Raw genomic sequence first — 14,832 nt, forward strand, 5'->3', positions numbered from 1 at the left:
CCCCCCAGGCCGGCTGCAACCTTTTAAAACACGCGCGCCGCTTCGCAGCTGTCTCCTGAAGCCGAACGCGAAAGTTAGCGTTTGGCTTCAGGAGACAGTTCCTTGGCGCTTGTATCTCGAATTTGGGCTTGTAAGTAGAACAAAAATATCTCTCCCCTCCCAGCTCTTATCTCGAGTTGCTCTTAAGTAGAGCAGCTCTTATGTCGGGGTTCCACTGTAGTCTACTGACATCTGGTGAAATTCGCACTTGGAAAATTTCACATAGAGCTTAGCAGACAAAAGCTTCTTCAAGACTTGCCTCACCAACTTGACGTGGTCAGGGAGATTCTGGATGTAGATAAGGATGTCATCTAAGTATACAAGAACCCTGTTGTAGAGGTGGATATGTAGAACTTCATTTATGTACTGCATGAACACGGCAGGGGGCCCTTTCAGACCAAATGGCATCAAAATTCGAAATTGGAAACTCCCTAGTGGACAGCTGAAAGCGATTTTCCACTCATCCCCTTCTTTTATTCTGATGCGGTAATAAGCCTCCCTTAAGTCCGACTTGGTAAAGTATTTCTCCTTGGCTAGATGATTTAGTAAGTCCTTCATGAGGGGGAGGGGATAAGTGTTCTGCACACACACCGCATTTAGGTTCCGGTAGTCTACGACTAAGCGAACGCCTCCGTCCTTCTCCTTAAAGAGAACGGGGGCTGCTGTCCTGGAATTTGCGGGCTGGATGAATCCCCTCTTTAAATTGGTGTCTATGTAATTGGTATCTATGTAATTTCCCAGCTCTCCCAATTCTTTCGGTGACATTGCGTACATCCTAGGTTTTGGAGGAGTTGCCCCTGGTTCAAATTCTATCGCACAGTCTGTAGATCTGTGAGGGGGCAGTTCATTGCAACCTTCCTCATTGAAAACTTTTCCCAAGTCTCTGTATTCCAAGGGCACCTTCAGTAGATATGGAAGTGTTTCTTCCTTCATTGCAACCGCTGCTAAAGACCCATCTGGCTTCTTACAGGGAGGTTTTCCCCTGTCAGTCTCTAGAAAAGGGTTAGAGCCCAAGGGGATGAAAAGCTTATGATGCCCACCCTCCAAAAGAAAGGTGGGAGTCCATTTGTACATCCAGGCCAGACCCTATATAATTGTTTCCGACATCTTGGGGGCAACTATGAATCTCAAGAGTTCACAATGCCGGCCTATCCGCAGCTCCACTAACTCAGTCAGGAGCGTAGCAGGAACTCCACCAACTAGAAAGCGGTCCACCTGGTGGAACTGGATGGGTTTCGCTAAAGGCCTGGTCTGTGTTGTACATACTCCTGATCAGTTGGAGGATGATGAAGATATTGAGAACTCGGATTCAGATAGTGTTTATAAAGTAGTGGGGGGCCCGGGGTTACAGGTAGTAGAATAGGTGGGAGGCCAACCACAGGATCTAGTGAGGGAGAATCAGATGCTCGCTGGGTCAATCCTAAATTCAGAAGAATTCAGAAACGTAGAGAGCAAAGGTCTGGAAGAAGATATTAAGGAGAGGAATGGGTTAAATATTGTAGTGAGGTAATTGGCACGTCAGGGGGCTAGTGGAGAAGAAGGGTGGAGTTTCAACATTGATGAAAAGAAATATGGAGGTGCTTTCACCACGCTAAAGTAAGCCAAAGTGAAGCAGGAAAAGGAATGTGAGAAATGCGGCTAGAAGAGAGAGAACGGACCGATTGATGTCTGGAATGTGTTGAAGTACAAGACAGCAGAGAAATAAAAGGAGTTGCTTTATTCATGAAATGATGCATTTAATGAGAGTTATTTGTAATTACTAAACTTCTACCAGAAACCAGAACCCTACTCTTTGAATTAATTAAGAAATTCAACCATCCAGCTCAGGATGGCCAATTTAGCTAATGATGTTCAACTTTTAGCACAAACAGTGACTGCTTTACAAGCGCAAATCATTGCATTACAAAATCAACCCCCCCCCCCCCGCGCAACCACAAATAATTATTCAACCAAGGCCAAAGATTTACTTAGCTAAGCCATCTGTTTTTACAGGGGCAAGAGATAAACTGGACATATTTCTACAAGAATGCCAGAATTTTTTTAACGCGTCTCCTGAAGACTTTGCTAGAGATGCTGTGAAAGTCTCTTTCATGATAAACCTGTCTAAAGGTGCTGCATTTGAGTGGGCAGTGCCCTTTATAGCAGGCCAGGATCCAATCCTCTAAAATTATGCTGCATTTTGCCAGAGGTTTGAACAAGAATTTCAAGACCCCATGCATGTACAAAACGCTATCACTCAGTTACGCAAATTGCACATGAGCAGTAAAACCATCTCAGAGTATATCTCCAACTTCCGGAAATTAGTCACACCCCTGAATTGGAATGAGTAAGCCCTTATGGAACTGTTCCAAGATGGCCTGAAACCCAGAATTGTGCATGAGATGACACACCAACCAACGCCCAAAACGTTAAATGAACTCTACGAGACCTGTTTGACCATCGAAACTAAATTCTCATCTGCCCAGGACCATGCCGCCTGATATGAAAACTGGTTTAGAGAGAGAACCAGACCAGTGCCAACTCCACGCCAAAGATTGCAAAACAACGGTTTCAACTCTGTGCCAAGATGTCCCTTCCAGATACCATCAGACACAGGAAACCAACCAGCGATCATCGCTCGAGATGAACCAATGGATCTCGGTACGGCCAGACCTTGCCTGAGTGACGCCGAGAGAGCCAAACGTCGAGTGGAAGGCCTATGCATGTATTGTGGAGAGGATGGACACATGATAACTCAGAGAAGACGTCTCACTCCGTCCACTCCTGTCTCAAACACCACACCTGCGTTTCAGGTGCAGGCTTTATTGACCACTTCATGATTGTCTACATTGATGACATTTTGATATATTCTCCTTCACCAGAAACTCACCTTTATTTTATTTTATTTATTTATTTATTTTATTTATTGGATTTGTATGCTGCCCCTCTCCGCAGACCTACACCACTTACCACAAGTACTCCAACGCCTTCTACAACACCACCTGTATGCAAAGTTAGAAAAATGCCAATTTTTTCAAACAGCCATCGACTTCTTAGGCCATGTCATTTCCCCTCAAGGTATCGCCATGGACACCGACAAACTTGACGCCTTGCAAACATGGCAACCACCAGCTCGAGCCAAAGATGTCCAACGATTTCTTGGTTTTGTCAACTACTACCGAACCTTCATCCCTAACTTTGCCACCTTGAGTGCTCCCCTCACTCGCCTTCTTCAGAAAAATGTTCCATTCCAATGGGGCACCGAAGAACAACAAGCCTTTCTTAATCTCAAAAAAGTTTTCATGCAAGAACCTATTCTCCAGTACCTTGATCCCTACCGTCCATTTATCATCAAAGCCGATGCCTCCGACGTTGGAGTAGGAGCTGTACTTCTCCAACAATGCCTAGATGGTGGACCTTTATTTCCCTGTGCCTATTATTCTAGGAAATTAAAACCTCCCGAATAGAACTATACCATTTGGGAAAAGGAACTTTTAGCCATCAAGACTGCTTTTGAGACATGGCGACATCACCTGGAAGGAGCTTGTCACCAAATACAGGTCAGAACTGACCACAAAAACTTGGAATTTCTCCAAACTGCCAGGAAACTAAGCCAGCGACAAATCCGATGGGCCTTTTTCTTTGCCAGATTTGATTTCCGCATTACCTACATTTCTAAGTGGGACAACACACAAGCCGACGCACTCTCTCGCAAACCTGAATACACCAACAACCACGAACCTGTGCCGCTTTGTACTATTCTGCCTCTAGCGTCGATTGCAGCCACCCACACTGCGGTAGATCTTCGCGAAAGAATTTGGGAAGCACAATGCCAGGACCCCTCTGTCACCCAAAGGAAACAAGATATAGAACCTGATTCTCCATGGACCGTTGTGGACGACTTGCTCCGCTACCGTGACCTGCTCTAGGTTCCTGCAGGTCCACTCTGAGGTCTCATCCTCAACCAATGTCACGATAATCCCGCCGCTGGACATTTTGGCCTCTTCAAAACCCTACGCCTCATTTCTCGTACCTTTTGGTGGCCCAGACTCCGCCATTATGTCAGTACCTACATTAACTCATGTATCCGTTGTCACCAAGCCAAAGCCGCCACCGGATCCCCTCCGGGATTATTGCAAGCTTTACCTACACCTGAAAGACCCTGGGGTACCATTTCAATGGACTTCCTCACCTGCTTATCTGTTTCCCAAGGGTTCACTGCTATATTTGTAGTAATGGACATGTTAACCAAGATGGCTCATTTCATCCCTTGTTGTCGAATTCCTACAGCCAAAATCACAGCTCATCTATTTATCCAAAATATCTTCTGCCTCCATGGATTACCCGATACTATCATCTCCGATTGCTGTCCACAATTCACCGCCCAGTTCTGGAAAGAACTCATGACCACTCTCCAAGTTAGGATTTCTCCGGCATCTACCCATCACCCCCAAACCGATGGGGCCCCCGAAAAAGTTATTGGCATCCTGCAACAATACCTCCGTTGTTTTGTTTACGACAGAGAAAACGATTGGTCCAAATATCTCTCTGTAGCAGAGTTCGCCTTTAATTACTCTGAACATACCTCTACGCAGACCACACCGTTCTGCGCCACCTACGGGTTCCATCCCCGTTTGTTTCCGCTCACTCCAGCTGATTTGCTGTTTCCACGTGCTGGTGATTTTCTCAACGAGTTACGTGCCATTCATCAACTCGTCTGACGTTCCTTAACTCAAGCCAAAGAAGACTACAAACGCTTTGCCGACCGTTCCCACAGAGACACTCCCCCATTAACTGTTGGTGATCAAGTTTGGCTTTCTACTAAATACCTTTCTTCGGAACCTCACCGCAAGCTGGATCAATGTTTTATTGGGCCTTTCCCTGTTGAAAAGGTCATCAATCATGTCACATACCATTTGACTCTACCTTCTTCCATACGGGTGCATCCCGTTTTCCATAGCTCCCTATTGCTGCCAGTCTCCCCTGACTCTCCACTTCGAGCCCCACTTCCGGTCCCTGCCGGTCCTGCTCCCTCCCATTCAGATGCTGCCCTTCACATTCCACTACAACGCTTGGACATTACTAGCATCCGAGACTCTCGTTGGCTTAACGACAGTCTCCAATACCAGGTAGAATGGTCCGGAGCAGGGCCTGACTCCACTGTTTGGATGGATGTTCATGACATTGATGTTCCTGGTTTCATTGCTAATTTTCATGTTCATTTCCCTGATAAACCTCACTCTGATTTTCCTCATGGGGAGGGGAGGGACCCTGAGGAGGGGGATGGTGTACATACTCCTGATCAGTTGGAGGATGATGAAGGTATTGAGGACTCGGATTCAGATAGTGTTTGTGAAGTAGTGGGGGGCCTGGGGTTACAGGTAGTAGAACAGGTGGGAGGCCAACCACAGGATGGGGCTATGAGTTCAGGATCTAGTGAGGGAGAATCAGATGCTCGCTGGGTCAATCCTAAATTCAGAAGAATTCAGAAACTTAGAGAGCAAAGGTATGGAAGAAGATATTAAGGAGAGGAATGGGTTAAATATTGTAGTGAGGTAATTGGCACATCAGGGGGCTAGTGGAGAAGAAGGGTGGAGTTTCAACGTTGATGAAAGGAAATATGGAGGTGCTTTCACCACGCTAAAGTAAGCCAAAGTATTTTGTATTGTATTTAGTCAGTGCTGCTGTCTTTTTTAAGGCTATGTATTTAGGAAATAAATGTTGTCTAAGTGAAGCAGGAAAAGGAATGTGAGAAATGCGGCTAGAAGAGAGATAACGGACCGATTGATGTCTGGAATGTGTTGAAGTACAAGAGAGCAGAGAAATAAAAGGAGTTGCTTTATTCATGAAATGATGCATTTAATGAGAGTTATTTGTAATTACTAAACTTCTACCAGAAACCAGAACAGTCTGGATGTTTAACCTCTCCACTACGGTTTTGCTAATGAGGACCCGGATTGTGGGGGCAATATGCTGGCTCTTTTAAAAAGTGCTATTGCTAACATGTTGTAAGCCGCCCTGAGTCTGAGGAGAAGGACGGCATAAAAATTGAATGAATGAATGAATGAATGAATGAATGAATGAATGAATAATAAGGCATCTCGAGCATCCTGTATCTATCAGAGCCCGTATTTCTTCCTCCTCCCCTATGGTCATTACTTTAATCCTTGCTTTAATGATGAACAGATGGATGGGCTCACTCACCATTGGGTTGTCCTCTCTACCGGGCTCCTCATTCCAACCGGGGCCGGTTCCTGAAGGAATAGGGTTTTCTCATTTAGCAAAATCCTCAGGAGGGCCCAGCTGTGTAGTTTGAAAGACCCAGAGACCCTGCAGAGGGGCTTCTTCAGATCCTCTTTCTGCTACCGGGCATGACTCAGGTTTTGGGGGAGAGAGGGGCGTCAAACAGTCTGTCCCCTTATGGCCAGTCTGGTCACATCTGTAGCAATTTGTTCCCTCATAACCCCTGAGCATAGGGAGCCCAGCTGACAAGGGAAAAGGCAGCCTCTTAAAAGATCATTTGTTGCATGGGCTGGGGGAGGTCCCTTCTCAGCAAGAATTATATCACTCAAAGCGACTGCCATGGTATACCGGTCCTGAATGGCTCAGCTGCCTCCCACCTGCAGTTCACATGCCTATCTCAACTTTGGATCAAGGGCACTTTTGAAAATATGGACCAAACAGTTTTTTGGCCACCCTTTCAGGTTATAGGCAATCATTTGAAATTCTTCCATAAAATTCTTCACAGGCTTGCCTGCCTGTTTCAATTGGAAAATCAGAGTCTCAGCTTCTAACTGTTTTGCTACACTATTGGGCTCAGGAGCCATCTCATTATGCAATTTAGGAAGCAGTCTGCCATTTGCAATCAGAGGAGCAGGAGAAGGGTGGCTGAGCAGGTTTTGAAATTCCCCCACAAAGGAATCCCTTTGATATAACAGCGGCTTGCCTCTATCTTGCAATTCACTTAAGGAGTCAGTGACTGGGGTGGAAGGGAAGGCTACATTATTCATTGTTGCCATGTATTGAGGTAACTTCAGGGGGCAATGGGGAAGGGGATCTTCAGAAACCCATGGGCATCTCAGCCACCCCCACTCAGGAAGATAGATTGTTTCTGGCTTGTTCATCTCAGCCCCAAGCCTGTTCCTTCCCTCTTTACCTTCGTAATGTTGAATGCTGTCTGGCTCCTACTGCAGAGTGGGGTAGGAATTCAAGCCCTTCCACCCCCAGATTCTTGATTAACTCCCGCTATTCCATTCTTCGGATTGGGAAGAGTTGGAATTGATGTTAGCGAACCAAATAGCATTCTGAGAAATAAATCATTTCCATGCCTGTGCTTCTCTCAGGGTACGATTTATTAACAGCCATGTCTGAATTCAACTTGGATCATTCCGACTCTGAGTCCCTTACATTACATCCGAGTCAAAACCCCATATCACATCTCCACACCCACAAGTGCAGTCATGAAGACCAATCCTATGCAGGATTCCTGATTCCTTCCTGTGTTCATTACTATGCATCTGCAGAAAGGAATGTGTGGTAGCATATATCTCTCTCTCTCATTCCCCCCCCCCCCGTTCCTCTATCACTAGCAAACTCTGTCAGGCCACCCTTTGACTTCACATAATTACTTTGGACCTGACAACTGCATTGGCTGGGCAGTGCCCCGAAAGTGCATCGTAAGGTAGGGCAGGGCAGGGCTTGACTCTCCCCATGAAGCAGCCCTGTTGAAGGAGGCACATCATTGGGGGGGGGTCTCTACCCCCTACAGCTTCTTGGTTGCAACTCTGCTTCCACTCAGCAGACCTGCCCAGCCCAAAAGAGGTAAAGCGGTTAGCTAAAAAGATTGAGTAGAGGTGGCATGCCTAGGTCAAGTAGGCAAAAGATGGCCACCATGAGTGGGGAAAGCCGGATCCCCATCAGCGCCATGGCCACTTAGGTCCAGTAGAGATTGGGAGGAGGCATGCAATTCCGGTTGGGTCTGGGGAGCTGTGGCACTGATGGGGATCTGGCTTTTCCTGCTCACAGTGGCCACCTTTTTCCTGCTGTGCCTGAGCATGCTCTATTGCCTCTACCTGGACTTTCTAGCTGGCTGCTTCACATCCTTCGTGCTGAGTAGGCCTTGTGTTCCAGGCAGCAACAGCAACAGCCTAAGCCTGCTGGACCTACGTGAGTTGCTGGTAGCCTTGGTGGTGGTAGCCCACAGTGCTGCTGAGGTGTATCGGATGCATGAGGAGAACCACTCCATGTGTGGGCCAAGGGCAGAGGGGGCTGAGGAGATGCCAAGTGGCAACCTGCTCTCCACCCACAAGCAAAAACAGGTGGGACAAATTAGGCAGGCTGATGGTATCTGGTAGCAAACTGTCCCACTTCTTGCCTAACCTTGTCTTTATCTGCAGCAGCAACAGTAGCTAGAAGTAGAGGCATGGGAGAGGAATGTGGTCTGGTCTGCTGGATGCAGGTGGTCCACGTCTGGTGGTCTGCATCATGTGCCTCCTCCTGACTGCCTGCTATAGATGCTGGTGCTCCCACTGCCACACATGTTTCTTGGAGGGCCAGCTGTGGAGCCCCTGCTGCCAGACAGCTCCCTCCTATGTGAGTGCATGCGCACATGCACACACACTCCTGAAAAGCTGGAGATGCTGGTGCAGCCATGGCACCTATCTGAAATCTGTTGGCATCCACACCAAGATGGGGTGGGCTGGGTGAGGCGACATTGGCCCAATGCCTACTGTGTGCACTGCCCCAGTCCACACATCCCAGCAAGTGCTCATGTGACTGGTAGCTCTTCTGCACTGTGTTCCTACCCAGATGTCGTGGGCCAGGCTGAAATGATGCAGGCCAGCCCCTTAGTTTCCAGGATGGCCGTGTAGCTGGATCCGACCACATCGGCCCATGGGCCTTGAGTTTGACACCCCTATTTTAAAGGAAAGGTTAGTGGGTCTAGGCTTAGAGGCAAGTTTTGTTCACATTTTTATAACTCTCTTATATTGTGTTTATCGACCTTATATATGTGAAACATCCATGTAAATACATGTAGTACTTAATTGTTAACATTTTCATTTTATGTTTTCTTAAAGGGCACAGATATTAAGCAGAGTTCAAATGCTGCTTTGAAAGATTATCCTGGAAATCAAAGAACAGATGTTTCAACTTTGATTACTTGCATTCCTAATGAAGGAACGCTACAGCCTTATCAGAAGATTGTGGTTTTTCTGTCTTTTAGTCCAAAGTAAGTGGTTTTGTAAACTGCAGTAATGAGCACAATAAAAATAATAAAAGCTGTGGTGCAGGTATATGTGTACGTGTATGTATGTACAAACCCCAAGAATGTATATTCTTAATTCCATAACATTTATTTTCTTAATTGTAGCAATGCTCTGTTGTATTATAATTAGTGTATTTTGTTATCAGCTCTATAATGTAGAACATACTAAAATATAAATTCCATAGAAGTTTAAAACTACAGTGGTACCTCGTCTTACGAACGCCTCATCTAATGAACTTTTCGCAATATGAACCCGGTGTTTAAGATTTTTTTGCCTCTTCTTCTGAACTATTTTCACCTTACAAACCCAAGCCGCCGCTGCCGGGATGCCCCGCCTCCGCACTTCTGTTGCCAGCCGAAGGCTCCCCTCACTGGGAAACCCCACCTCCGGACTTCCGTTGACAGCGAAGCACCCGTTTTTGCACTGCTGGGATTCCCCTTAAGCTCCCCTCGCTGGGAAAACCCACCTCCGGACTTTGGTTGCCAGCCGAAGGGTCCCCTCTCTGGGAAACCCCACCTCCGTGGCGCGATTAGAATCATCAATCACAGCCCGCGTGAGCTGAAATGAAACTAATTGCGGAGGTCGATGAATAAGATGAGAGAAAAGCTTCAAAACGAAGTTACTTTTATTAGTACAAAAGTATAAAATCAAATGTGCCTGATCACAGGCTCTGAAACACGTCTACATGGTTAGAACATTTTTCTTCAAGATGGAGATCTCCTTCCCCAGAACAGAGAGGAAGTGACTAGACAGGATTTACATCATAAATGGGGGAAGCTAAATTAAGATAAATGAGTTAACTATTTAATTACTGAATGTCTCTGAATGTCTCTGGGGGCTGTCAATACACAGCGTGACACCCCTTCTTTGGCAGTCATCAGGGACATTGGTTCACATAAGGCACATTTTCTTGGATAGGCATTCGTGTTGGTCAGCTGGCAATGGCTTATTCAGCAGGTCAGCAATCTGTTCAGTAGTAGGCACATACTGTATTTTCACGAATCCTTCTTTCACACTTTCTCTGGTATTTCTATACCTTATGTCAATGTGCCGTGAACGAGCTCCAACATATTCAGCTTCAGCTATGAATGTAACTGAAACATTATCTTCCATGATAACAATTGGTTTCATGGGACTTTCCCAAATACTATTAATAAGAGCAGAAACAAAGGCGGGACCCAGGGGAAGAGCCTTCTCTGTGGGGGCTCCGACACTCTGGAACCAGCTCCCCCCTGAGATTAGGATTGCCCCCACCCTCCCTGCCTTTTGTAAACTTCTTAAAACCCACCTCTGTCGTCAGGCATGGGGGAACTAAAACATCTCCCCCTTGCCCATGTTGTTTTGCCATTTGATCGATTGACTGTGTGCCTGTTTTTTATATATATTGGGATTGTTTTATGAATTTTTAAATTTAAAATTGTAATTAGATTGGTGGGCATTGGATTTGTTACTATGTACTGTTTTTATTATTGTTGTGAGCATAGTTCCCTCTAAGCTGAGCAGTGAGCAATGGCTCACTTAAAAATCATCATCAACTCAGAGTTTTTCAAACCTGCCCAGAAGCCGAGAGGGAAAGAGTGAGAGGGAAGGAGAGAGAGAGGAAGAGAGGAAGAGAGAGAAACAGATAGAAAAAAGAGAGGAAGGAAAAGAGAAAGAAAAAGAATGGGAGTAAGGAAGAGAGAAAGAAAATCAAAATCTAGTTTGAAACTAGCTCAACTAATTAAGTGGCATTTTGATATTGATAGAGTTGCCCTATTATGAGCTCACTGTTATAGACACACAGTACAGTATTTTATTTTGAAATTCTCTGAGGCAAAACAGGGTGGGTTTTTTATTTGTTTGTCTGTTTGTTTGTTTATTTATTTATTATTTCTGTGCCGCCCAGTCCTGAAAGGACTGCTGTTCAGACACTATACTTTTCCGCCCACCCCCCCCAAAAATTAGCGGGAACACTGGTTGTGAGCCGCCCCGAATTTGCGGAGAGGGGCGGCATATAAATCCAATAAATCTAATCTAATCTAATCTTTAAAGCATTACAGCAATCAGAAGCATATGCATATTCAGCTTCAGTTGAAGAGCAAGAAATAAACTTCTGTTTTCTAACTTTCCAATAAATTGGACAACCATTCAAAAACATTATGTAACCAGAAGTACTTTTTCGTGTTTCTACATCACCTGCCCAGTCAGCATCTGCGTAGCAAATCACTTCAGGATACTTATCATGTTTCGGCTCTAGGAACAACTTTATGTCCTTTGTAAGTTTCATGTATCTCAGCAGTCTCTTTATGCATGACCAATGGAACGTAGTTGCTTTGCCAACATACCGTGACAAAAGATTCACACTCAGTGAAATGTCGGGTCTTGTCCAACTGCTGATATATAGTAATGACCCAATTACTGAACGATACAGCGTTTGGTCTTCAAATGGAGGGTATTCTTGTTGAGTTAACCTGTAAAAATCAGTTTGCATAGGAGAACGACAAGTATGCACATCAGACATGTTACAGTTATGCAAAAATTGGTCAACCTTACTTTCTTGTGAAAGAGAGAACCCCTTCTCAGTTTTCTCAATCTGAACACCTAGATTAATATGCCCTAGGCTTTTTAAAGTGAAATGTTTTTCTAGACCCTTGGCAAAAGTTTCACTCATGCGTTTGTTAAGACCAATGTAAACATTATCATCAACATAAACAAGAATAATTTCATGAACTTTACCTTGCCCTTTTGTAAACACGCATTCATCAGAGATAGACTTAATAAAGCCCATCGAATTTAGTTTCTCTATGAGGCATCGATACCACATGAGAGCAGACTGTTTCAAACCGTAGAGACGTTTCTGCAGGTACCAGACATCCCCTTCTCGGTCCTGGAACTCTTGACGTAGATCTCTTCATTTGGATCAGGCAGTCTCGACGTCGAACTGAAAAACTTCTAAGTTCAAAGCAATAGCGGTAGTTAGGGCAATTTTGAGACTTTCATTTCTAACAGTGGGTGAAAAGGTATCAGTGTAGTCTTCAGGATACACCTGTGAGTACCCCTGTGCTACTAGTCTTGCTTTGTATAGCTTTTCATCATTTGGCTTTTGTTTGACCTTATACACCCAACGTGTGCCAATAATCTTCTTGTTTGTTGGAGGCTCAACTTGTTGGAATACCTTAAGTTTCTTTAAACAGTTCAGTTCATGTTCCATAGCCTCATACCATTTCTCTTGTTCAGATTCAGGTAAATGTCTTATTTGAGAAAAATTCTCAGGAGGAAGTGTAACATTGTTACATAAGAAAGGAAAAGGTTTTTGTAATACTTGCTGTTGATATCTCTTTGGAGGAGTTCCTTTGGTGGTTCTTTGTGAACGCCTTGGAACCTTGGTCCATCCTTCATCATGATCATCTCCGTCTCCAATTGCATCATCAGGAACATCATCTGCGACTGTTGAAGACTGTCCATCATCTGGAACATCTGAGTCATCTGGAACAGCTGCCTGAGAGTCAGGTTTCGCTGCACCTTGAACATCATCCTTAGGAAAATAAACTGAAGTATCATTACTATGTATTCTGGACCAATTAGTATCTTCCTCAAATTTAGCTGAATTAGAAACAACAGCTCTATGGTAAGTGTCAGCAAATTTGTAGTACTTAGAGCTTTCATCAAAGCCGATGAATCTCATTCTCTGTGACACTGGACCTCCCTTTCTTCTTTGGTCAAGTGGAATGTTAACAATGGCATAAGAGCCAAAAATGTGGATGTTTTGAACATCAGGCTTCTTTGCATGAAGCAAGTAATAAGGAGTCTCTTGTATAACGCTACTCCAGGTTCTGTTAACAATGTAATTAGCATACCTTAGTGCTTCACCCCAGTATAAATTGTCCATGTCAGCATCCTATAGAAGACAACGAAACATAGTCTGTAGGATTCCCTGTCTCCTTTCTGCAATACCGTTTAGAGCCAGAGATGAAGGTGCTGATGTTTGTTGATGGATTCCATTTCTTTTCATCCATCCTTGGAACTGCTGGGACATGAATTCTCCACCACGATCACTTTGAATTATTTTGATCCAGACATCGCATTGTGTAAGTACCTCTGCACCAAAGTCTTTAAAGAACTGAAAAGCCTCAGATTTTTGTTTCATTAGAAACACAAAACCATATCTAGAATAACTATCAACAATAGTCAAGAAATACTTACAGTTACCTTTAGTAGGCCGAAATGGACCGACAATGTCGGTGTGGACCAATTCAAAAATGCGTGTAGACAAGTGTAGGGCATGCTTGGTAACCGGAGCTGCCTTTGATTTGGCTGTATTGCAAACCTTACAATCAAGATGAACCTTGCAATCACTATCAATTTTAAAACCATTCACAAACTCAGGCATCTTTGCTAAAACCGGATAAGATGCATGGCCCAAGCGACGGTGCCATCTATGAATACACCTGGAATGAAAAGATTTGTTTGTTAATACAGGTTTAACATTTGAAACAGCATTAGGAACCTCTTGGACTTCATTGGCTTTATGAGCCTTTGCAGCTCTAGTGGCAACAGGTTTTCTCTCTGGACCTGTGCCTTCACCCTTTGGAACTTTTATACTTACATCACCCTTTGGAGGAGGTTTTGGCTTTAAGTAATAAACACCTCTGATAGGGATACCCGTAGCAAGGATTTTGTCATCCTTCAAGATGTAAGTTTCTGATAGTTCATGAGCCAGGGCAAAACGGAGGACTGGGGACGGAGCTCCGTCTCCAGCCTCCCAGTGCGACTTGGCTGCCATCCGGAAGTTAACTTGTTTCACCCCCCTCTTCCTTGGTAAACCCCTGCCCTCTTCTCCCAGACCCAGTTTGATATTAATTCTTTTCCTTTTTCTCTCTCTCTCTTTTTCTCTCTCTTTCCTTACAGTATAAATAAGTGGTTGGCTAAAACAGACTTATAAATGATTGTATGAATTCAATTAGTTTCTTTTTTATATTTAAATGAGTTGAGTTAATGTTTAAACATTGAATCCTTTTTTTATTAATTTTTATTCCCATATTGTTTAATTATCTGACATACTTGGAAACTCCCTCATTTTTTTTCATTCTTCTTTCATTAATAATTATTATATTAACTGTTAGTGCTTAGACATTACTGTTTAGTATCTTTATATTGAAAATTAAGTTGTTTATATTTGGAAACATTGTTTTACTTATACAAGTTACTTTAAGCACTGTCGATATATTTCTTTATCTTCTTTAACTCTTTTATTTTTCTCTTCTTTTCTTAAAGATATATAATACAAAATCTTATTAGATTTTTTCTTAATTTTGAAAAATTGAATAATTGATATTTCTTAACTTAATTCTTCCTTTTTTAATTATAATTTGGAATTCTATTTGATTTTTAAATATATCAAGTATTTTTATTTTACTTATTAATACATATATTAAGTTAAACAATTAAGATTATAAATAATTGATTGTATAATATTATAAAACAATAGCAACTTTCTTTTTTTTTCTTATCTTTTCTTTCTCTTTCTTTCTCTCTCTTTCCTTTTCTTTGATTCTGTAAATTTGTTAAA

The 14,832-nt window shown here is 43.6% G+C and overlaps 1 protein-coding gene across 1 annotated transcript in view; it reads left to right on the forward strand.

Moving 5' to 3' along the window:
- CFAP47 (cilia and flagella associated protein 47) overlaps positions 1–14,832 on the forward strand; it is a 1,022,460-nt gene that overhangs the window by 41,926 nt on the left and 965,702 nt on the right. The window contains exon 6 of the mRNA XM_070750589.1: positions 9,096–9,247. Within this exon, the coding sequence (XP_070606690.1) occupies positions 9,096–9,247 (152 nt within the window). The remainder of the gene's footprint in view (positions 1–9,095; positions 9,248–14,832) is intronic.

This window comes from Erythrolamprus reginae, chromosome 4, assembly GCF_031021105.1.
Source record: "Erythrolamprus reginae isolate rEryReg1 chromosome 4, rEryReg1.hap1, whole genome shotgun sequence".
In the NCBI taxonomy this organism is placed as follows: Eukaryota; Metazoa; Chordata; class Lepidosauria; order Squamata; family Dipsadidae; genus Erythrolamprus; species Erythrolamprus reginae.